The sequence below is a fragment of the Erinaceus europaeus genome, chromosome 7, assembly GCF_950295315.1.
Source record: "Erinaceus europaeus chromosome 7, mEriEur2.1, whole genome shotgun sequence".
Lineage (NCBI taxonomy): Eukaryota > Metazoa > Chordata > Mammalia > Eulipotyphla > Erinaceidae > Erinaceus > Erinaceus europaeus.
This window is the reverse complement of record NC_080168.1, coordinates 95,510,025-95,535,766: the sequence shown is the minus strand read 5'-3', so window position 1 is coordinate 95,535,766 and position 25,742 is coordinate 95,510,025. Positions and strand designations below refer to the sequence as shown.

General features: G+C 42.7%; 1 protein-coding gene across 1 annotated transcript in view; it reads left to right on the top strand.

Moving 5' to 3' along the window:
• Positions 1-15,140, top strand: part of SLC35E3 (solute carrier family 35 member E3) — a 60,867-nt gene extending 45,727 nt beyond the window's left edge. Inside the window, exon 5 of the mRNA XM_060194972.1 lies at positions 13,993-15,140. Coding sequence (XP_060050955.1) covers positions 13,993-14,086 — 94 coding nt within the window. The 3' untranslated portion in view covers positions 14,087-15,140. The remainder of the gene's footprint in view (positions 1-13,992) is intronic.
• The last annotated feature ends 10,602 nt before the right edge of the window (positions 15,141-25,742 follow it).

Genomic DNA, 25,742 nt, shown 5'->3' with positions numbered 1-25,742 from the left:
ACAATAATAACCACAACAATAAAACAACAAGGGCAACAAAAGGGAATAAATATTTAAAAAAAAGAACAACAGTAGTAAAATAGGACAACTCTGACAAAAGTGTAGTAACATTTACATGCATATTGCTATTCTCAAAATGCCCTTTTAACCTCAAAATATCTTATTGTACTTATTATCTTTGGACTGTGGTTGACCGCAGGTAACTGAAACCACAGGAAGTAAAGCCACAGGTACAGGCTACTGTGCAGACTTTTTGTCAGACTTTCCTCAAAAGAAAACCTAAGATAGTGCAATAACTATCATAATGATGAAAAGTTAAGATTAAAAGTAATAAGGCCAGAGAGATAGCATAATGGCTATGCAAACAATTTTCTTTCTTTCTTTTTAATGTTTATGTGCTTATATAACCATCTTTTTTAAATATTTATTTTATTTATTTATTCCCTTTTGTTGCCCTTGTTGTTTTATTATTGTAGTTATTATTGTTGTTGTCGTCGTTGGATAGGACAGAGAGAAATGGAGAGAGGAGGGGAAGACAGAGAGGGGGAGAGAAAGATAAGACACCTGCAGACCTGCTTCACCGCCTGTGAAGCGACTCCCCTGCAGGTGGGGGCAAACAATTTTCATGCCTGATGTTGTAAGGCCCTAGGTTCAATCCCTGGCACCACCATAAGGCAGAGCTGAGCAGTACTCCGGTAAAATAAACAAATAATAAGAGCCTGGGAGGTGACACAGTAGATACAGTGCTGGGCTCTCAAGAATGAGGTTCTGAGCTCAGTCCTTGGTACTGCATGTGCCAGACTGGTGATGAATAAGTAAATTTTTTACAAAAAATATTTGTTTCCTTTTTATTGCACTTGTTTTTATTGTTGTTGTAGTTATTATTGTTGATGTCATCATTGTTGGATAGGACAGAGAGAAATGGAGAGAGGAGGGGAAGACAGAGGGGGAGAGAGAGATAGTCGTCTGTGAAGCGACTCCCCTGTAGGTGGGGAGCCGCAGGCTTGAACTGGGATCCTTACTCTGGTCCTTGCGCTTTGCACCACTTGCACTTTACCCGCTGTGCTACCGCCCAACTCCCAGTAAATATATTTTAAAATAATGATAGTGGTGGAGTAAATAGCTCCAAGTGATAGAGTACAATTATTGGTAATTCTTGGAACCTCGGGGTTCCAAGTTCAATCTCTGGCACTACCATAAGCCAGAGCTGAGCTCTGTATTTCTCTCTTTCTCTTAAAAACTTATTTTTTTAAAAACCAGAGCACTGCTTAGCTCTAGTTTGTGGTGGTACTAGGGACTGAACCGGGGACTTTGGAGGCTCAGACATGAGAGTCTTTTGCATCATCATTACACTGTCTCACTAGTTCTCTTCCGTCTTTTCTATCTAATCTTTCACATATCTTTGTCATTTATGACTTCATGCTTCAGACTGATTTTTTTTTAGATTTTATTTATTTATTCATGAAGATAGAAGGAGAGAGAAAGAACCAGACATCACTCTGGTATATGTGATGCCAGGGACTGAACTCCGTACCTCATGCTTGAGAGGTCAACGCTTCATCCACTGCGCCACCTCCCAGACCACAGCTTCACTGATTTTTTTCAGATTATGACAGAATTAGAGAAAGACGACAGCAGTGCAGTACTACATATATATAATTTGTTCCCTTTTGTTGCCCTTGTTTTATTGTTGTAATTATTATTGTTGTTATTGATGTCGTCATTGTTAGATGGGGAAGACAGAAATGGAGACAGAAGGGGAAGACAGAGGGGGGAGAGAAAGATAGACACCTGCAGACCTGCTTCACAGCTTGTGAAACGACTCCCCTGAGGGTGGGGAGCCTGCGGCTACAACCGGGATCCTTACGCCGGTCCTTGCGCTTTGCGCCACCTGAGCTTAACCCACTGCGCTACCGCCCGACTCCCTTTTTTTTTTTTTTTTTTTTTTACCAGAGCACTACTCAGCTCCGGTTTATGGTGATGTGGGGGATTGAACCTAGGATTTTGGCGCCTCAGGCATGAGAGTCTCTTTGCAGAATTTATGCTATCTACCCCTGCCTATGAGTTATTTTTCTGGCCCCCAATTTCTTTTTTTTTTTTTAAAGAGAAGATTTCATTGTTTCTTTTTTAAAAAAATTATTTATTTTCCCTTTGTTACCCTTGCTGTTTTTTCATTGTTGTAGTAATTATTATTGTTGTTATTGATGTCATCGTTGCTAGATAGCACAGACAGAAATGGAGAGAGGAGGGGAAGACAGAGAGGGGGAGAGAAAGATAGACACCTGCAGACCTGCTTCACCGCCTGTAAAGTGACACCCCTGCAGGTGAGGAGCTGGGGGCTGGAACCCGGCTCCTTATGCCGGTCCTTACGCTTTGCGCCACGTGTGCTTAACCAGCTGGGCTGCCACTCGACTCCCATTGGCCCCCAATTTCTAATACTATTTCTAACACAGAACATCTGGTTACCCCAGATGTTTTACTTTTAAAATAAAAGTGATTTGTTCATTTAATCTCTCAGATTTTCTTTTGTAATCTTTTTTTTTTAAATATCTAATTTATTTATTTATGAGAAAGATAGGAGAGAAAGAACCAGGCATTACTCTGGTGTATGTGCTGCCAGGGATTGAACTCAGAAACTCATGCTTGAGAATCCAATGCTGAATCCACTGCACCACTTCCGGACCACTTCTTTTGTAATCTTGATGTGTATATATTTTTTTAAGAATAACTTTTAAAAAAATATTTATTTACTTATTCCCTTTTGTTGCCCTTGTTGTAATTATTATTGTTGTAGTTATTAATGTTGTCCTTGTTGGACAGGACAGAGAGAAATGGAGAGAGGAGGGGAAGACAGAGAGGAAGACACCTGCAGACCTGCTTCATCGCTTGTGAAGCAACTCCCTTGCAGGTGGGGAGCCCGGGGCTTGAACCAAGATCCTTAGGCCAGTCCTTGCGCTTTGTGCCACCTGCGCTTAACCAGCTGGACTCCGATGTATATATATTTTTTCCTTCTAGGGTTATCAACCAGCACTACAAATCCACTACAAATAGCTCCCAGCGGCTATTATTTTTGATACTGCAGAGGTCTTTTTGCTTAACAGGGTGTGCCGCCATCCGGCCCAATGTGTAATTTCTAAAGTCACATTTTATTTTGAAAAATTATATGTCATGATTTCTGGGAACATGTTGTTCTGTGAGTCTGTTTTCCTCCTGGTAAGCTGTTGTTCCTCAGGCCTAAGACTGAAGGAATGCAACGTTGTCCACAGCATGAAAAGGAGGCTTGTCTTCTCACCCTTTACCTCCCAGATCTCTGACTCAGCAGGTACAGACTGGGCTTCTGAGGAGCACAGAAAAGCCTTGTTTTTTTTTTTTTGTTTTTTTTTTTTTAACCAGAGCACTGATAAGCTCTAGTTGATGCAGGGGACTGAACCTGGGGCTTTGGATCCTCAGGCATGAGAGTTTCTTTGCATAACCATTAAGCTATCTACTCCCAATTGAAATTATTTTCTTGGACTGGAAAGATAACAGCAGTTTACAGACATTCATGCCTGGGGTCCCAGATTCAATCCCCAGCACCAAAACAATGCAGAACTAAGCAGTCCTCATGTTAGTGTTTAAAGGGTGTGCAAGATAGCTCATTTGAATAGTGCACTGTGTTACCATGTGTGCAATCCAAGTTGGAGCCCAGCCTCCACTGCACTAAAGGAAACTTTGGTGCTGTAGCTTCTTTCCCCCTCTGTCTGCCTTCCTGTTGATAAAAAATTTTTAAATAAGGGCTGGGGAGATAGCATAATGATTATGAAAAAAAAGACTCATGTTTGAGGCTTCAAGGTCCCAGGTTCAATCCTCAACACCATCATAAACCAGAGTTGGGGAGTGCTGTGGTCATCTCTCTCATTAAAATGATATAAATAGGGGTCTGGGTGGTGGCATACCCAGCTAAGTTATCACCATGTGCAAGGACCCAGGTTCAGAAACGCCTACTCCCCACCTGCAGGAGGTACACTCCAGGAGAGGTGAAGCAGGTCTGCAGGACTTTCACCGTCTCCCTCCCTCTTATCTCCATACCTCTCTCAATTTCTCTTTGTCCTGTCAAAAAGGAAAAAAAAGGAAAAAAGGGGGGAAAGGTAAAAATGGCCACTGGGAGCAGTGGATTCATTGAGCAGTCACTTAGCACCAGCACTGGTGGCTAAAAAGGAAAACAAACAAAAAGAAATAAACATTTTAAATAAATAAAATTTATTAAATATTAATATTTATTAATAATATTTACTCCCTTTTGTTGCCCTTGTTTTTTTGTAGTTATTATTGCTGTTGTCATTGTTGGATAGGACAGAGAAAAATGGAGAGAGGAGGGGAAGACAGAGAAGAGGAAAGACACTTATAGATCTGCTTCACTGCTTGTGAAGTGACTCCCCTGTAGGTGGGGAGCCACCCTGTAGGTGGGGGCTCAAACCAGGATTCTTCCTCGGTCCTTGCACTTTGCGCCACCTGCGCTTAACTCGCTCACTGAGCTACTGCCCGACTCCCAAATATAACATTTTTAAATAAGTTAAAACGACTATTAGGATCTGTGTCTTCAAATAGCTTAAAGGTCATGTGGTCACTTTCAAGTACAGTGATGAAAGATCTCTGTAAGATATAGCCTTACACAGATTTATTTATTTATTTATTTTTCCTCTAGGGTCATTGCTGGGGCTCTGTGGCTGCACCACGAATCTACTGCTCCTGGAGGCTATTTTTTCCCTCTTTGTTGCCCTTGTTGTTTAAGGTTGTTGTGGTTATTATTATTGTTGTTGTTATTGATGTTGTTTTTGTTGGGCAGGACAGAGAGAAATGGAAAGAGGAGGGGAAGTCTGAGAGGGAGAAAGATAGACACCTGCAGACCTGCTTTACCACCTGTCAGGCGACTCCCCCCTGCAGGTGTGGAGCCGGGGGCTCGAACTGGGATCCTTTACGTGCTTAATGGGTTGCGCTACTGCCCTACCCCCCTTACATAGATTTTTTTTCCCCTAGAGATTCCCTCTGTCCTATCAAATAAAATTGGGGGGGAATATGGCATACAGGAGTGGTGGATTCATATTGTAGGCACCAAGCCCCAGGGAGAGCCCTGATGGCAATAAAAATAAATAAATAAAGCAAATAGCAGCCTCTAAGTTTGAAAACAAAACCAGTTATATTGCAACATTGTCTGGTCCTCAGAGTGACTCACTACAGCCTCTGCTTTCTAAAGCTTAACAGAGCAACTTCCTTTTCTGTCATCTTAAAGCAAAAGCTTCTTGAAAGTACTTAAAACTTTAGCTTGGTGAATTCCCTTAAGGAAAGCACCTAGGAGATGGAAAAACATGAAATATGGGGTTGACTGTTTTACATCTTAAACATTCAAAGGCTGATTGGAATTTGAATTCATTCTCAGATATTTCAGAGGGGGTTATAGAATCCTGCTTTATTGACTAACAATAAAATGACCAGTTAGAAAATTAGGGAGGTAACCATTTAAAAGGAAGGAATGACTAACAGCTGAGGTTCACAGCTCTCACATTCTGGTGACATAACAAGTTGCAACATACGCCTCTCCTCACTCCACCGGACAGTCTCACTACCCCGCCCCCCCATACACATACACAAAAACATTCTGTAGTTTTTAATTTTAGTCCAGTAATTACTTCTCCACCTATAACTGTGCTTGCTCTTTCATTTCCTCCCCTAATGGTAAAAGCAGACACAGTAGCTAAATGTTTCAGCTGAAAACAACAGACTGTCAACTACAGCAGCAAAGGGAAAATTTGCACATGCAGAGTGCAGGAGTCTCCAGTTCTCTCCTTCTACCATAATTTTTCTTTTGTTCTTTTTGCCATCATTTCCTATTGTATCACACACACACACACACACACACACACACACACACACACACACACACTGAAAGAATGAGCTTCCTCCAGTGTGGTGGGGGTAGGGATCAAACTTGGGTCATGTGCGTGATAAAGGACGCACACTATATAGGTGACAATTTTTGCCAGCACTGTATCATATTTTTTATTTATTTTAATGAGATCTACAGAGAGAAAGATATACAGAGACACCACAGCACTGCTTAATTCTGGGTTATGGTGGTGTTGGAGATTGAACCTGGGGTGGGGGAGTGGTGGCACACCAAGTTAAGCACTCATATTAGGAAGCACAGGGACCTGAGCATGGATCCTTTTGGTCTGCAGGTGTCTGTCTCTCTCCCTCCTTATCTTCCCCTCCTCTCTCAATTTATCTCTGTTCTATCAAAATAAATAAACAAACAAATAGGGGGCCAGGCAGTGGTGCACCTGGTTAAGTGCACATACTACAGCGCGCAAGGACCTGGGTTCAAGGCCCTGGTCCTCACCTGCAGGGGAAAGCTTCACAAGTGGTGGGCAGGGTTGCAGGAGTTTCTCTGTCTCCATCTCTATCTCCCCTTCCCCTCAATTTCTCTCTGTCTCTACCCAATAATAAACAAACAAACAAACAAATAAAATGGCCACAGGAGCAGTGGATTCTTAGTGCAGGCACTGAACCCCAGTGATAACCCTTGAGGCAGAGAGAGAGAGAGAGAAAAAAAAGAGAGATTGAACCTAGGGGAGAGGTAGATAGCATAATGGTTATGCAAAAACTGTCAGGCTTGAGGCTCCAATCTCCTGCACCACCATAAAACAGAGTTGATGACTTCTCTGTTTAAGAAAAAGAGAGGGGGAGAGATTGAACCTACAACTTCAGAACCTCAGGGATGAATGTCTTTTGTATAACCATTGTCCCTCTAGCACCTTGTATCACAGTTTTAAGGAAAATTTGTTTAGGATGGCCCCAAAAGTCATGTAGCAACTAGAATGCTAGACTTGCAAGCTTGGGGTTTTAAATTTGATCCTTCACACATGTACCAGAGTGATGCTCTGGTTCTGTCTTCATCATAAATAAATAAGTCAATACATCTATCATAAGGGCCTGGGTGGTGATGCACCTGATGAAGTGCATACATTGTTCTGTGCAAGGACTCAGGTTCAGGCCCCTAGTCCCCACCTGCAGGGGATAGTTTCACAGTAGTGAAACAGTGCTACAGGTATCTCTCTCTCCTCTACTTCAACTTCCCTCTCAGTTTCCCTGTCTCTACAAAATATAAACAAAATATTCAAAACAGGTAAATCTTTAAAGGGGGTGGGCTATGGCACACCAGGTAGAGTACACACATTACAGTGTGCAAGGACACTGGTTCAAGCCCCTGGTCCCCACCTGCAGTGGGGGAGATTCATTAGTAATGAAGTGGTGCTCCAGGTGTCTCTCCTTCTATCTCCTACCTTCCTCTCAAGTTCTGTCTTTATCCAATAAATAAAATATTACAAAATTTTAAAGAATGTATTTACAAATGAGATACAAGGGAATATGTTAAATTAATGTTTAAAAGATATGCTTCTTTATTCCATATAAGAGAGAGAGAGAGAGAGAGAGAGAGAGAGAAAGAGAGATGAGAGTACCACTCCGGCATCTCTATGTGACATTAGGAATTATTCCAGAGCCTCACTGGCAAACCCTGTGGTGTACAACTGAGTCACCTCCCCAGCTGCTGTCATGGTTCATTTCTCTTTTAACCTTTCCCACCATTCCTTTTTCCTTCGAGCACATTACAACTTTAAACTCACCAGTTAAAGCACTGGAAAACATTTCTGCTTTGACACAGAAGCATTAATAGCAACAAACAAGACCCCCAAATGATCACTAATGTATAATGTAAGGCAAGGTTCATTTTCTTCTCTCACTCTTTTTCTTTTTTTTTTTTTTTTTTTGTCTCCAGGGTTACTGCTGGAGCATGCCTGCACCATGAAATCCACTATTCCTACAGGCTTTTTATTTCCCCCTCTTGTCCTGTTTTTTTTTTTCTTAATCGTGGTTATTATTATTATTGTTGTTGGATAGGACAGAGAGAAATGGAGAGAGGAGGGGAAGACGGGGGGGGGGGGGAGAGAGACATCTGCAGACCTGCTTCACCGCCTGTGAAGCGACCCCCCCCTTCAGGTGGGGAGCCAGAGGCTCCAGCCGGAATCATTACGCCAGTCCTTGCGCTTCGCACCACTTGTGCTTAACCTGCTGCGCTACCATCCGGCCCTCTCTCTCTTTTTTTAACTATTTATCCAGATCAATGTTCAGCTCTGACTTAAGGTGGTGCTATTATCAGATTCTCAGGCAGAGAGACGGGACACATCAAGACTTTAATACGGGGAGTCCGGTGATAGGTAGCTCAGCGGGTTAAGCGCATGTGGCGCAAAGCGCAAGGACCAGCAGAAGAATCCCAGTTCAAATTCCCGGCTCCCCACCTGTAGGGGAGTTGCTTCACAAGCAGTGAAGCAGGTCTGCAGGTGTCTGTCTTTCTCTTCTCCTCTCTGCCTTCCCCTCCTCTCTCCATTTCTCTCTGTCCTATCCAACAACAATAACTACAACAATAAAACAACAAGGACAACAAAAGGGAATAAATAAATATTTTTAAAAAAGGAAAATATTAAAAAAAGAGACTTTAATGCAGAGGACCAAGCAGTGGCACACCTGGTTAAGCGTACAACATTGCAGGATTCAGGTTCAAGCCCCTGTGGTCCCTACCTGCAGAGCTTCAAGTGTCTGTCTCCTTCCCTCTCTATCTCCCCCCTTCCCTCTCAGTTTCTGTCTCTATCCAGTAATAAAAATAAATAAAATAAAAATATTTTTTAAAAAGACTTTAATTTATGCCAGCAGGCTCAACAAACTGATGTCCAAACAAGAAACTGAACCCAATGGGGCTTGCTGCCCCCCTTTTTTTTTTTTTTTAATAGTTATCAACTTTCCCATAGAATCTCGTAGCAACAAACTTAAAAGGGTTGTTTGTTTGTTTTTTTCTGTATAAAGAGAGTACAGTGGTCCGGGAGGTGGCGCAGTGGCTAGGGCACTGGACTCGCAAGCATGAGGTCCTGAGTTCAATTTCCGACAGCACATGTACTAGAGTGCTGTCTGGTTCTTTCTCTCTCTCCTATCTCTCTCAATAAATAAAATCTAAAAAAAAAGAGAGAGAGAGAGAAAGAGTACAACTTGTTTGGGTTATCAGCAGATTTTTGGACAGAATTAACAGATTATAAGACCACTAACCAAGGCAACTTTGAGTACAGCGGTAGAAAGCCCTGTTTAGGGCCAAGTGGTGGTGCACCTGGTTGAGCGCACAGGCTACAATACGCAAGGACCCAGGTTCAAGCCCCTGGTCCCCACTTGTAGAAGGAAAGCTTTACGAGTGGTGAAGCTGTGCTGCAGGTATCTCTCTGTCTCTCTCCTTCTCTACTTCCTCCTTCCCTCTTGATTTCTGGCTGTCTCTATCAAATAAATAAAGATAATTAAAAATTAAAGAAAGAAAGAAAGCCCTGTTCATGCTGAGAGGAGGGCGGAAGATTGCCACCAACTGCATTTTTCTTTTCTTTTGGTAACTTAAATTTTTTTTATTATCTTTATTTATTTATTGAATAGAGACAGCCAGAAATTGAGAAGAAGAGTCAGAGAAGACATGTGCAGCACTGCCTCACCACTCACAAGAGTTTTTCCCTGTAGGTGGGGAGGGACTGGAACCCCAGTCCTTACGCACTGTAACATGTACTCAACCAGGTGCGCCACTACCTGGGCCCCCAACTGCATTTTTCTTCAACTGAGAAGTTAACCCCCTTTTTAAAAATTTCCTTTTGTTGCCCTTGTTGTTTTTTATTGTTTTTGTTATTGATGTCATTGTTGTTGGATAGGACAGAGAGAAATGGAGAGAGGAGGGGAAGACAGAGAGGGGGAGAGAAAGACAGACACCTGCAGACCTGCTTCACCGCCTGTGAAGCAACTCCTCTGTAGGTGGGGAGCTGGGGGCTCAAACCCGGATCTTTACACTGGTCCTTGCGCTTTGCACCAAATGTGCTTAACCTGCTGCACTACCGCTGGACTCCCAGAAGTTAACCCTTTTCTTTTGAGAATTTAACACTTAACTGTGCCTCAGTACTGGAAATTGCACCTGGGGTCTTCAGTGCCTCAGCTGTAAAGGTCTGTTGTGTAAACCACTATACCACCTCCATGACCAGAAAATTCCACTTTCTTTTTTTTAATTAATTTAATTTTTTTTTTGAGAGAGAGAGAAACACCAGAGCATTGATCAGCTCACACTTATGGTGGTGCGGGGGATTGAACCTGGGACTTAGGAGCCTCAGGCATGAGAGTCTGTTTGCATAACCATTATGCTGTCTCCCCCGCCCAAAATTACACTTTCTATAAGCATAACATATAAGATTTTCTTTTTTTTTGTTTTTAGTAAGTCATATATATATTTTAAACCAGAGCACTGCTGAGCTGTGGCTTGTGGTGGTGTGGGGGATTGAGCCATAGACATGAAAGTCTGTTTGCATAACCATTATGCTATTTACCCCAGCCCATAAGTTATTTATTTTTTTTAAAGATTTTATTTATTTTATTAATGAGAAAGATAGGAGGAGAGAGAGAAAGAGTCAGACATCACTATGGTACATGTGCTGTTGGGGATTGAATTCAGGACCTCATGCTTGAAAGTCTAGTTTCTTAGCCACTGCGCCACCTCCCAGACCATAAGTTATGTATTTTTATATAGTTTTTTTTTTTTAATCCTTGTTTATTGGATAAAGACAGCCAGAAATCAAGAGGGAAAGGGGTAATGAGAGGGAGAGAGACAACTGCAACAATGCTTTACCACTTGAAAAGCTTTCTCCTTGCAGTTGGGGACTGGGGTTTGAATCTGGGTTCTTGAGCATTGTACCTTGTGCTCAGCCAGCTTCGCCACCACCCATCCCCTGCATATAAGTTTTTCTGACTCACCAAAAAAGTTCTGAAATGAAAATTTAATTGGAAATGTAAATAAAAGCTTACATATAAAGTTGGTAAAAGTTTGTTTCCATTTTCACCGACATCTATAAATCTACAGCTTTCTAAATTTAGTGTTGCCAATTGGATAGAACTCCTACCTTCTGCACGCCAAAAAGAATTTTGATCCATACTCCCAGAGGGGGAGAAATGTTAGAGACAAATGACTAGAGGGCGCTGAACTGCAATTCCATTGGTACTCTAAAAGATAGAATTAAAAAAAAAAAAAGGAAGGACAGTTGGAGGTCTTAAGAGGTGTAGGTGTGGGGGTTGGACAATAGTGCAGTGGGTTAAGCGTACGTGGCGCAAATCGCAAGGACCCCAGTTCGAGACCCCAGCTCCCCACTTGCAGGGAAGTCACTTCACAAGCAATGAAGCGGGTCTGCAGGTGTTTTTCTCTCTCCCCGTCTTCCCCCTCTCCATTTCTCTCTGTCCTATCCAACAACGACGACAATAACAATAATAACTACACCAACAATAAAAAACAAGGGCAAAAAAAGGGAAAATAAATAATAATAAAAAAATTGAAAAAAAAAAGAGGTATAAGTGTGACTTAGTAAGGAAGAGAAGGCAGGACAATAGAAAAGCTGGGCAAACCCCCACACATACATGTAATAATCAGCCCATATCTGTGCTCTAGAGAACTATAGCAGTCAGTCTCCAATGGAGGAAAGGGGGACACAGAACTCTGGTGGTGGGAAAGGTAGGGAATTATACCCCTATTATCTTACAGTTTTGTAAATCAATATTAAATCACTAATAAAAAAGGTATAGGAAAATAAGCACTCGCTTCTATTGATCAAAAGACTACATTAGTATAATCTTTCTTTTTTCTGACCAAAATCCTGTTCATGTCTGGCTTATAGTGGTACCAGGACTGAACCTGGGACTTCAGAGTCTCAGGCATTAAAATTCACTGCATAACTGCTATGTTTTCTTCCCAGGCCAGAATAACCTTCCTTTGACCTGCAGAAATAATCCAACTGCAGAAATTGATCTCTAGAAAATTAAGATATGCAAGAAGACTTTTATCCCAGGAAAAGCATCATAGTATTACTGATAATACCAAAATATATATATATATATCCCTAAATATCCAAAAGTTCTCAGTTCACTCATCTATGTGATTGCCCTGTCTTCTGTTTAAAAGGCCTGGAAGTTTTACTTTGTATATGATGACTATAGGGTAGGACCCTTGAAGGCAGTGGGCTTCTCCAGATAGCGACAGCTAGTACTCTTTTATTTCCAAGTATGAACAACTGAGCTCTCTCATCCTGTTCAACCTGGGACACAGAACTTCCAACCACTTTCAATTGCAGTCTCCTCTACCTCCCCACTGGTTAAATATAAACTATATTTTTTGTTTGTTTTGTTTTTGCCTCCAGGGTTATCACTGGGGCACTAGGAATCCACTGCTCCTGGAGGCCATTTTTTCCCATTTTTGTTGCCCTTGATGTTATTATTGTTATTGCTGTTGTTATTGTTGGATAGGGCAGAGAGATATCCAGAGAGAAGGCAAGACAGAGAAGGAGAGAGAAAGTTAAGTGAAGCCACCTCCCTGCAGGTGGGGAGCGCTTGGCTCAAATCAGGATCCTTAAGCTGGTCCTTGCACTTCAGACTATGTGCACTAGACCCGCTGTGCTACCGCCTGGCCCCAGAACTGTGCTGTTTTTCTTTTATATTTATTAATTTATTCCCTTTTGTTGCCCTTGTTTTTTTATTGTTGTTGTTATTGATGTCATTGTTGTTGGATAGGGGAGAAATGGTGAGAGGAGGGGAAGACAGAGAGGGGTAGAGAGAGATAGTCACCTGCAGATCTGCTTCATTGCTTGTGAAGCGACCTCTCTGCAGATGGGGAGCCGAGGCTTGAACTGAGATCCTTACTCCCGTCCTTGGGCTTTGCACCACGTGCGCTTAACCCGCTGCATTACCGCTCAACTCCCAGAACTGTGTTTTTAATATATATCTAGTATATATGTGCACCAGAACATCACTTCCTTGTTTCAGAAAGGTAGATGTACCTGAAATACTTCTCCAATGCAGAGGTTCAAACTCTGGAAGTCATACTTCCAAGTTCAAGGCTTTATCCACTGAGCCACGTCTCCCCCACATAGCAATTCTTATCATCATGGTTAACAAGGAACAAAATATATTCAGAACTCAAGATATTATCTTTGAGACAGAAACCATGCCAAGTGTGAAGATATGTAAATTAAGAAACGAAAAGTCATCATAAAATCTCTTATTGGGAAGTCAGGCGGTAGCCCAGCGGGTTAAGCGCATGTGGCACAAAGCACAAGGACCGGCTTAAGGACCCTGGTTCAAGCCCCTGGCTCCCCACCTGCAGGGGAGTCACTTCACAGGCAGTGAAGCAGGTCTGCAGGTGTCTATCTTTCTCTCTCCCTCTCCGTCTTCCCCTACTTTCTCCATTTTTCTCTGTCCTATCTAACAACAACGACATCAATAACAACAACAACAAGGGCTCTGGGAGTTGGACAGTAGCTCAGCGGTTTAAGCACAGGTGGCACAAAGCGCAAGGACTGGCATTAGGATCCTGATTCAAGCCCCCGTCTCCCTACCTGCAGGGGGGTCGCTTCACAAGTGGTAAAGCAGGTCTGCAGGTGTCTATCTTTCCCTCCCCCTCTCTGTCTTCCCCTCTCTCTCGATTTCTCTCTGTCCTAGCCAACGACAGCAACAACAATAACAACAGTAATAATAACCACAACAATGATAAAACAAGGGCAACTAAAGGGGAAAAAATGGTCTCCAGGAGCAGTGGATTCATGGTGCAGGCACTGAGCCCTGGCAATAACCCTAGAGGCAAAAAAAAAAAAAGCTACCCAATACAGACAGTTGAAACGAAGGGAATAATGTTTAAAGTTATTTTGTCCACACTAAGGCCACACAGATGGTTGAAACCTAGGGGAGGACAGGCTGTCTCAAGACCAAAGAAGCTTTCAAGGAGAACTTGCCTATAATGATAATGATGTCTATAATGATGTCTGGAGTTATTTTTGTTGTTAATAAAAAGTCTTGCATGATGTCATCTGTATCCCTATGAAAACTGTTTAAATACTAAACCTCTGCAGACAGAAGCCAGAGGTACCTCTCTCCTGCACTTGAAGCAGCTGACATGTCTCTTACTTCATTCTTCTCGATGACTCCCCCTTTCCTGAAGGAACCCTGAATAACCTGCTGGGCCGGCCCCTGGCAATTGGCACCTGAACAGGGACCTGAAGGTAAGCCCTTTTTCTTTTCAGGGGGCTAGGATTCCACCGTGGGTGCTGCACACCCCCTGGTAGAGGACGACAGACCAGGTTAAGAAAGTGGATAGGTCAGAACTTTTTGAGAAACAGTGGGCCATACTGAGTCTAAAGAAAGAGGACTCTATAGCTATTTCAAAACTTCTACTTGAGAAAAGAGGAGTAGATGTTTCAGCTAATCAGTTATCTATATTTTTTCATTTTATTCAAGAAGTGTGCCCCTGGTTTCCCCAGAAAGGAACTTTAGATATGGAAATATGGGGGAGACTAGGTGAAGAATTAAGAGCTTTATGTCCGAAATAGACCAGAAAATGTTCCAGTTGAAATCTTTTCACTTTGGAACTTGTTAGATGTTTTAGATCCTACTCATGAGTTACTTTCGTTTTCACAGCCACTTGCTACTTCTGATATAGTTGCTACTGAGATAACTTCCTTATTTAGAAAGACTACAGGGAGCAAAGATTATGGTAGCACAGAAAAGGCCTTTCTTACTGAAGCAAGTGACTCTGATGATGATTATGATGATGATGAATCAATCCCCTTACTGAGAAAGACTACAGGGAATAATGGCTATGGTAGCACAGAAATGGTCTTTCTTACTAAAGCAGATGACTTTGATGATGAATTAAAACATACTGATCAAGCAGACTTAGAGAAGGAAACTGCCAAATATCACCTTTATGATGAAGATTTGGTCTGCCCCGTCTATAAGGCTTCTCCTAGTACACCACCTCCATACGGATGTCGCCCACCTCCAGTATCAAAACATGTAGGGTCTGAGAGCCAGGAGGCAGGCTGAGGAACAAGGAGATTTCTCTGTTTCCTTGTGTTGTCCAGTTATATCTGATGAAGAATGGGAGGACTCACCTCAATGGGAACCTTTCCCTTAAAGAGCCTAAGACAGCAGTTACAGATTTTGGACTGACAACTCCTTACATTATGCAGTTGGTAGAATCCTACAGGTAAGTGGATGACTTCCTGTGATTGGTTTCAGACAGCACTGTCTTTCTGGAGGTCAATTTCTTTAATGCAAAGCAGGATATGAAGAACTAGCAGAAAAACAGGCTGTGAGAACAGGAGGAGACATAATCAGGTAGATCTAGCCATGCTCCTAAGAAAGGGTTTGTGGGAAGAACTAGGTGTGCAACTTAAATTAAGTAAAGAAGCACTTCATCAGTGCTCCAGCATAGTTGTAAAAGCTTGGCAGGGACTACCTGCTACTGAAACTGAAACAACAGGTCTTAGTAACATTAAACAGATACCTGAGGAGCCTTATGAAAAATTTTTGGCTCGCCTTATTGACCATGTCTCTAAACTTGTCACACAAGAAGCTGCAGAAATCATTATCAAACAGTGGCTTTTGAGAGTGCATATTCTACTTGTCAGACTTGAATTCGCGCTTTAAGAAAGACAGGCTCTTTAACTGATGATGTACAAGCCTGTTCAGAAATTACACTGTGCTTTTTACAAGGACTTACCATTGCTGCAGCTCTTCAGGGAGAGACTTTCATTCAATTTTTACAAAAGGTACATAATAGTATAAGAAAGAAAAAAGAAGAGAGGGAGGCTGCTTCCCTAGAGAGCAGCAGTGACTCCCGCCACAGCTGGGGCGATCCATGGGAGGGTCCAGGCTGGCGTCCAGAGCCGCCTCCGCTGGCCCCCTGCCAGTGAGACACCCAGCCCGGGAGAGGAACCTGGCCCACCACCACTAGGGGCCTTCTCCCCCATGGCTCCTGCCGCTAGGGGCCTTCTCCTCCTTGGCCACAGCAGCCCCTGTCCTCTCTGCCACACCCCCGCGAGGGGGCGGGGGGGGGTGGGGTGGGGGTGGAGAAAAAGACAAAAAAGCGGCAAAAAAAGTGGACTGAGGGGAGCTGATTCCTTCCCACCATTAATAACCCCCTGGTTAAATGGAAGCCTTGCTGACAGGCAAAGGGAAAGGATCAGATGTCCTACTAACATTGGGTCGAGGGTATGCTTGTGCTTTTCCACAGGACGCAGATTCTCCCATTTGGATTCCTGATGTTGCAGCCAAAGAACCTGAGGAGACCTCCACCCCCCCACCCCCCCACCCCCACCCCCTGCCACAAGGCAGCTCACCTTACAGACACAACAGCTGATCTAACAAAGGACTCCATCAACTCCTAGAGAGAGAGGGTCATTCTTTCATATTACATAACAGTTCATATACTTATGTCAGATATAGTGATGATGCCCCTATGTGTTTCAGCACAAGCCCAGATGAACCCCTCCTGGGTGTTTTATCAATAAATTATAAACATCTTTGAACAACATCTCCCTCTAATGAACAGTAACAAAAAAGAAATTTGGGTTTTAAAATTAATGATGTTGGGATCTAGAAGATTTAATGATGCTTGGAGTGATTTTTGTTATCCCCTTTCCTCCTCGTACTAAGTTTTTAAAAGATCATAATCATACTTGGAAGTGTACAGATAAAACTAAGGGCTTCCCTTTATGGAAAGAGTGTATTTTTCCAGAAGGACTAGCCTTCACTCCCAAAAATAGACTTGGTATAGAAATAACAGATCATTCTATTCCTGACCCAGGTCTGAGTCAGAGATCCTATTATCAAGAACAGAGTACGGTTTTTAATTGGTCTGATTATTTATTTATTTATTTCCTTTTGTTGCCTTTGCTTTTTTATTATTGTAGTTATTGTTGTTGTCGTTGTTGGATAAGACAGAGAGAAATGGAGAGAGGAGGGGAGTCGGGCTGGCTTCGTGAGCGGAGACAGACGACCCAGGACTCATGGTTGAGCTGTAGGCAGTATCTCTTTATTCACGCAGGACGCAGCGCAATCTAAGCCGAGCTAAAGTAAACTAAAACTAAACTAAAAACTAACTAAAGTAAAACTCACAATGCTGTCTTTATATATACTTGCCAAGTAGGGTGGGAACAGGATGTGACGTAGAGAGGGTGGAGAGAAAAGTGACTGGTGAAAATCAGGGTGTGACAAGGAGAGGGGGCAGAGCAAAAAGACATCATGAACCAGTGGGGATTAAACCAATGCCATGCAGTGGTTATGTAAATAGAATACAGTGGTTATGTAAATAGAATGCAGTGTTAAGCAGGGGGGATAAAACCAAATGAAACAGAAGGGGTTTTTAGAAGCAGAATTAGAAGCATACCAACAGAGGGGAAGACAGAGAGGAGGAGAGAAAGACAGACACCTGCAGACCTGTTTCACCGCTTGTGAAGAGATTCCCCTGCAGGTGGGAAGCCGGGGGCTCAAACTAGGATCCTTACACTGGTCCTTGCGCTTTGCTCTATGTGCGATTAACCCACTGAACTACCGTCCAACTCCCTACATTGAAATTTTTTTTAAAGAATTTATTTATTTATTCATGAGAAAGATAGGAGAGAAAGAACCAGCCATCAGTCTGGTACATGTGCTACCAGGGATTGAACTCAAGACCTCATGCTTGAGAGACTAGTGCCTTAGTCCCTGTGCCACCTCCCAGACCACTACATTGACAATTTAAAGACTTATTGGCATATTGAAAATACACAACTATTACCTGAGGACAATAAAAATGGAGGAGGCAAGTCAGGCCTGACTGTATGGCACAGTGCCCAATGGGCTAGGGCTCACTGCAAAGTGGGGAGTCCTAAGACTAAACTGAAGCTATTTTTGCTTACATTGATAACTTGAGGACTTATTGGCTATATTGAAAATACACAAATATTACCTGGGGACAATAGAAAGAGATCCCCAGAGGAAGTACATAGTGACAACAATCATGGCAGTGAGTGTGACAAGACTAAAAATGGCCTAGGAGCAGAAGCTGCTGTACCCACTGAAAGGCTTTCAGAAAAAAAGCTACTTATCACCACTACAGCTTCTCAATTAGCTGGACTCAGACCAAAAGCCAGAATTACTGGTGGCTTATAGTATGAGTGACAGACTGTGGTCTTCACTTAGTTATAAAAAGGCCCTATTGCTTACCCTCACCCACAAACCTCCTGCCTCACTTACAGGTATATATAGTATATAGATAGTAGTTATGTAGTTAAATAGCTAATGTAAGGGTTAATTCGTAGAAGTTAGTAAATTTCACATAGGCAAAAGTTAGTGAACTCTCATATATTCAAAGGTTAGCCAGAAGAGAGCCCTCATGGTGTGTGCTTACTTTACAACAGAAGATTTCTTTAGGTAGACAGTTTGTTAGATATTAGAAAAGTGTTACTTAGTTAGACCAATCCAAGAATGGGTTAAGAAGAAAAGCTGTTAGGCTGAGCTCCAGAAAAGATATGCTACCCAACAGAGACAGCTGAAACAAATGGAATAATGTTTAAAGTTATGTTGTCTACACCAATGCCACACAGATGGTCAAAACCTAGAGGAGGACAGGCTATCTCAAGACCAAAGAAACTTTGAAGGAGAACTTGCCTATAATGATATTAATGTCTGGATTTATTTATTTATTATTTATTCCCTTTTGTTGCCCATGTTGTTTTATTGTTGTAGTTATTGTTGTTGTTAGATAGAACAGAGAGAAATGGAGAGAGGAAGGGAAGACAGAGAGGGGGAGAGAAAGACACCTGCAGATAGATACCTGCCTGTGAAGCGACTCCCCTGCAGGTTGGGAGCCGGGGGATCCTTATGCTGGTCCTTGCACTTTGCGCCACTTGCACTTAACCCACTGTGCTACCAGCGGACTCCCTGGAGTTATTTTTATTGTTAATAAAATAGTCGGGGCCGGGTGGTGGCGCACCTGATTGAGCACATGTTACAATACACAAGGACCCAGGTTTGAGCCCCCTGTCCCTACTTGCAGGCTGAAAGCTTCACAAGTCTTGAAGCAGTGCTGCAGGGGTCTCTCTGTCTCTCACTCTTTCTATCCCTCCCTTCCCTCTCAATTTCTGACTGTCTCTATCCAATAAATAGATAATAAAAAATAATAAAAGTCTTGCATGATGTCATCTGTATCACTGTGAAGTGTTTAAATAATAAACCTCTGCAGACAGAGGCCAGAGGCGCTCTTCTCCTGCACCTAAAGCAGCTGACCTCTCTCTCATTTCTTCTTCGCTGACTCCCCTTCCCTTCAGGGAACCTTGAATAACTGTGGCTGAGGCCCGACACTCATTCTTCTAAAAATGGCCTGTTTTGCTCCTTGACCTCTCTTAAGACTCAAAGGTAAAAGTCATCAAACTGGCTGAGCCTGTGGGAACTGGGGGGACAGGGGGTGGCAGGAGGAGGGTCACTAGGCGTCTAGTGACAGGAGGGTCTGTAGGTGTCTTATCTTTCTTTCAACCTATCTTCCCCTCCCCTTTCAATTTCTCTGTCCCACCCTATAAAAAATGGGAAAAAAATGGCCTCCAGGAGCAGTGGTGAAGGCATCAAGCCTTGGTGGTAACACTGGAGGCAAAAAAAAAACAAAAAACAAGAGATTAGTCTGTTGTCACAGTGTGATAATATAAGAAAGGACCACACTATCTCTTGAAACAGAAAGCCCACCCTAGATAAAGAGACATGCAAACATTACAAAGAGACAAAGGTAATACCCAGTAGGTTGTTGAGGTGAAAAAGGACTTGTTGGGCCTGGACTTGAATTTTATGGGGGGGAGAGGGGTGACTTTGCCAGCTGCATTTGGCAAAAAGCAGGAAATGTTCCTACTTCCACAGTTGAACTGAAAGTCCTGCAGATTAATCTTCTCTACCCACCCCCACCCACTGTATTCCACACTAATTAGATCAAAACACCGAAACCAGCAGTTGTCCATATAGCAGGAATAACCAAACAGAAATAATCCAGAGAAAAGATACAATTTATGAAAGCCGTAAAAATGAAAGACTACTTCAGAAAAAAAAAGTCCCTGGAATACATAAGAACTCTGAGGAGAAAATGATAAAGCATAATTAAAAAAGATGTGAAGGAAGACTGGAAAAATAGAGGTATATATGATGTCTGTGATTGGAATATTCCAGACTGAGAAGATGTCAAAGTAATGTATTATGCAGCCTGAGAGGTGGCACAGTAGACAAAGTGTTGGATTTTCAAATGCAGGGTGCTAAGTTTGCATTGCAAATTCCAGAGTGGTCCTCTCTCTCTTATTAATGTATATATATTTATGCCTAGTAGTGGCACACCTGGTTGCGGGCACATTACCATGCACAAGGACCTGGGTTCAAGCTCCCAATCCCTATTGTAGGGGGGATCTCCACAAGCAGTGAAGCACTGTTGCATGTGTCCTTCTCTGCCTCCCCCTCCACTCGGAATTTCTCTGTCCTATCAATATATATATTACAATGTGAATTAAAATCCCCACAAGGTAGCCCAAGAGGTGGCACAGTAGCTAAAGCTTTGGCCTTGAAGTATGAGGCCTCAGGTTCACCTGTGCCAGATGATGACTGTTTCTCTCCTTTCTCTCTCTCTCCCTCCCTCTCCAACTCATTAATGAGTAAGTAAATCTGAAAAATAAAAATAAAAAAAGGAAGCTCGGGGGGTCAGACGGTAGCGCAGCGGGTTAACCGCCGAGGCGCAAAGAGCAAGGACCAGCCGTGTAAGGATCCTGGTTTGAGCCCTGCCTCCCCACTTGCAGCAGTTACTTCACAAGCGGTGAAGCAGGTCTGCAGGTGTCTATCTTTCTCTCCCCGTCTTCCCCTCCTCTCTCCATTTCTCTGTCCTATCCAACAACGACAAAATCAATAATAACAACAACAACAATAAAACAAGGACAACAAAAAGGAAAATAAAAAATTAATTAAAAAAAAGAAGCTCAATTCTTGGAAACAAAGACGACTTCAGTAACAAGGTTACTCAGAATGAAGCAGAAATGTGTCCTCAGAAAGACCTCAGTGAGCACAAGGGCAGAGTATAGTGGGACAGCAATGGAATGTAGCACTAGAGTGTGGCCACCCCCCACACACCTTTTCTTTGGTTTCTTAATGGTAAAGCCACAAACTGCTGGGACTGTTTTTAGAGTGAGTAGATCTAATGAGTGAATCTAAATTTAGTGGGTTGTGGGAAGGAAAAGTCATGATACATTTTTGCCTAGAAAAATATGTCATTATGGGTGGGGGTAGATAGCATAGTGGTTATGCAAAGAAACTCTCAAGCCTGAGACTCCAAAGTCCCAGGTTTAATCCCTCTCACTCCACTATGAATCAAAGCTGAGCTCTGATTAAAAAAAAAAAAAAAAAGGAAAGAAAAAGAAAAGAAAAAAAAATGTCATTACTTTTCTGACAGCCCAATAGTTTTCTCAGCTCTCACCTTCTTTAACTTCTACAGAATTTGGTATCATTATGTGACTCCTGTGGTGTTGGGCCCTGGTGAGCAGGCCTTTTTTTCTCTCTTCTATCTGCCTTTTCCTCTTGCTCCCTTTTCCCCACTCTGGGTTCTTCTCTCCTTTGAGGAGCTTACTCGTTGTGCAGTGCTGAGCTAATTAGCACCTCTAAAGCTCAGCCTCCAGTCTGGCTTTCAGTTCTACATTATTGTCCCTCCAAACCCCAAAGATTTATGAGAGAGAAAGAGATTAATTTTAGGGACCAGGCTGTGACACACCTGGTTAAGCACACACATTACAGTGTGCAAGGACCCAGGTTTAAGCCCCTAGTCTCCATCTGCAGGGAGAAAGTGGTGAAGCAGGGCTGCAGGTATCTCCTTTTTTCCTCTCTACCTCCTCCTCTCCTTTCAATTTTCCTCTGTCTCTATCCAATAAGAAACAAAAATGTAATAATAATAAAAAATATGGCATCTTCTAAAAAAAAAATTAAGCACAAAGCACAGGGACCGGCATAAGGATCCCAGTTCAAACCCTCAGCTCCCCACCTTCAGGGGAGTCGCTTCACAGGCGGTGAAGCAGGTCTGCAGCTGTCTGTCTTTCCCTCCCCCTCTGTCTTCCCCTCCTCTCGCCATTTCTCTCTGTGCTATCCAACAACAACAACAATAATAACTACAACAATAAAACAACAAAGGCAACAAAAAGGAAAATAAATATTTTTTTAAAAATTAAGTTTAGGAGGCAGGGGAGACATCATGATGGTTATGCAAAAGGACTTTCATGCCTGAGAGTATGAGGTCTCATATTCAATCCTCAGCACCACCATAAGCCAGAGTGGAGCAGTGCTCTAGTCTCTTTATTTCTTTCCCTCTATATATCTCTCTCATTAAAATAAAATAAATATTTTTTAAAAGATCAACAATATGTTGGAGGAGGCAGAAAGAGTAAGAACCAGAGCGTCACTCTGGCATATACAATACTGGTGACTGAACTCTGGATCTCATCCTTGAGAATCTAACACTGCACCATCTCATGGGTCACTAAAATGCTAACTTTTTATACTTACATTTTCTTCATCTCTTGACATTTTTTTTTTTTTTTTTAACCAGAGCACTATTTTAGCTTTAGTTTATGGCCCATTTCCTGCAATATATGAGAAAGTTGGTCCGGGAGGTGGAGCAGTGATAAAGCTTTGGACTCTCAAGCACAAGGTCACAAGTTTGATCCCCGGCAGCACATGTGCCAGAGTGATATCTGGTTCTTTCTCTCTCCGCCTACCTTTCTCATAAATAAATAAATAAAATATATATAAAAAAACAAATTTATGAGAAAGAGAGAGGTCTGGGAGGTGGTGTAGTAGATGATGCATTGGACTATCAAGCATGAGGTCCCAAGTTCAATCTCTAGCAGCACATGTACCAGAGTGATGTCTGGTTCTTTTCCTCTTTACTCTCCAATAATTAATAAATAAAATCTTGTAAAAAAAAAAAAAAAGAACTTAACCTTTAAGGAGAGAGAACCAGAGTGGAGAGAGAACTGGAGAGTCACTTTGGTACATGTGATGCTAGGCATTGAATTTGAGATCTCATACCCTTAGTTTCAAGTCTACAGTCATTGGGCTACCTCTCAGGCCGTGAAAAATATACAAACATATACACGAATATATAATAATAATAATTATTTCGGAGTATTGTTCAGCTCTGGCATATGAAAGTGGCAAGAACTGAACCAGGGTTGTTGGAATCCTAGGCATGAAAAGGCTTTTACAGGGTAGATAGCATAACAGTTATGCAAAAAAGACTCTCAAGCCTGAGGCTCCAAAGCCCCTGGTTCAACTCCCCCCCCCCTTGATCTTTCATAAATAAGTACATCTTAAAAAAAAAGTCTTAAAAAAAAGTCTTGTGTATAACCACTATATCTCCTTTCAGACCCCACATTTAAACAAAGTATTTTATTTTAAAATTTTATTTTTAAATGAATTTTTCATCACCTAATTTTAATTATTATAGGACAGAGATAGAGAGAAATTGAGAGGGGAGGGGAAAATAGGGAGAGAGACAGAGAGAGACACCTGCAGCCCTGTTTCACCACTTAAAGCTTTCCCCTTGCAGGTGGGGACCAGGGACTTGAACCTGGGTCCTTGTGCACTGTAGTGTGTGCACTTAACCAGATGCACTACAACCTGGCCCTTAATTTTATTTTAAAATTTATTTATTTTTTGATTTTTTTTAAAAAAAGATTTTATTTATTTATTAATGAGAAACATAGGAGGAGAGAGAAAGAACCAGACATCACTCTAGTACATGTGCTGCCGGGGATTGAACTCATGACCTCATGCTTGAGAATCGGATGCTTTATCCACTGCGCCACCTCCCGGACCACTATTTTTTGATTTTTTAAAAAATATTCCCTTTTGTTGTCCTTGTTTTATTGTTGTTACTGATGTCGTTGTTGTTGTATAGGACAGAGAGAAATGGAAAGAGGAGGGGAAGACAGAGAGGGGGGGAGAAAGACACCTGCAGACCTGCTTCACCACCTGTGAAGCGACTTCCCGGATTTGGGAGCTCGAACAGGGATCCTTATGCCGGTCCTTTGCACTTTGCACCACTTGCACTTAACCAGCTGCGCTACCGCATGGCTCCCCTTCAATTTATTTTTTAGATTTTACTTATTAATGAGAAAGGTAAGAGGGGGAATGGGAGAAAAGGAAAGAGAAAGAATATCAGACATCACTCTGGTACATGTGCTGCTGGGGACTGAATTTAGGACCTCATGCTTGAGAGTCCAGTGCTTTATCCACAACACCACCTCCCGGATCACCCCCCCCCCTTTTAACTTTATTTGATAGGGTACAGAGAAATTTAGAGGGAAGAGAAAGATAGGGAGGGGGAGAAAGAGAAAGACACCTGCAGACCTGCTTCACCATTTGTGAAGCTTTCCCACTGTAAGTGGGGGCTGGGGGCTTGAACCCAGGTCCTTGTGAGCCACACCCAACCCCTAACAAAATATTTTAATGGTGTGCGTGTGTGTGCGTGGGGGGCAGTGTATCTGACAGAGATTAGAGCACTGCTCAGCTCTGGACCTGGGACCTCCCATGTTCAGGCATGAGTCTTTTTTATAAAACCATCTGTTTCCCCAGAAAACCGCACCACTGGGAGTCGGGCAGTAGCACAGCGGGTTAAGTGCAGGTGGCGCGAAGCGCAAGGACCAGTGTAAGGATATGGGTTCGAGCCCGGCTCCCCACCTGCAGGGGAGTCTCTCCACAAGTGGTGAAGCAGGTCTGCAAGTGTCTTTCTCTCCCGGTCTGTCTTACACTCCTCTCTCCATTTCTGTTTGTCCTATCCAAGAACAACAACAGTAAAACAACAAGAGCAACAAAAAGGGAATAAGTAAATACTAAAAAAAACAACAAAACACTGTATTTAAAACAAACAAAAAAACCTCGCACCACCTCCCACTTTTTTTTTTTTTTTAATTTCTTTAGTGGGGGATCAATGTTTTACAGTTGATAGTAAGTACAATAGCTCGTACATGCATAACATTTCCCAGTTTTCCACATAACAATACAACCCCCACTAGATTCTCTGTCATCCTTTTCCAGGACCTGTACTCTCCCACCCCCACCCCAGAGTCTTTTACTTTGGTGCAATACACCAACTCCCACTTTTTTAAAGTGCAAAGTATTTTCTCTTTATAAATTCCCTTGTTCCTGCAGCAACAACTTCTCTACCTAGAATGTGTGCCATTGCGTAAGACTACGTTGTACTGTTTTACAGCATACTTTTAAAAAATTCTTATTAATTTTTTAATGAAAGACAGCTATAGAGAGACCAGAGCACTGCTCAGCTTTGACTTAAAGTAGTGCTGGGCATTGAACCTGGGACCTCAGAAGCTTAGGCAGGAAAGTCTTTTGCATAACCTATGCTATACTAAAAAAGATGAACAAATTTGGAATTAGCAGCTGGCAGAGTGGCTTTAGATGGCTTGCACAGCTGTAAATTTTGGTTTCCTTTTTAGGTGGCGATACTTAAGATACGCATTTGCATGCAGTTACTACCGAGGCCAGAAGGTGTAAACATGAAATACAAAAAAATACCAAGACGAATACAGTGACCGCAGCCTGCCATCCGCGCTCCCCGGATCCCTCCAGGGCCGCAGCTGCGCGCGCGCCGGTGCCCTTGCCGCAAGGCCCAGCTCCCCGCCTATTGGCTGAAGCGGTCAGGAGCGGCGCGCGCATAGAGGCCCGGATGAGCCGCGGCTTCCGGCGCGCTCCCAGCGAGCTCTCGGGCGCGCGTCGCCGGGGGTGGGGGTGGGGACCTGGGAAATCCCAGCTTTTTC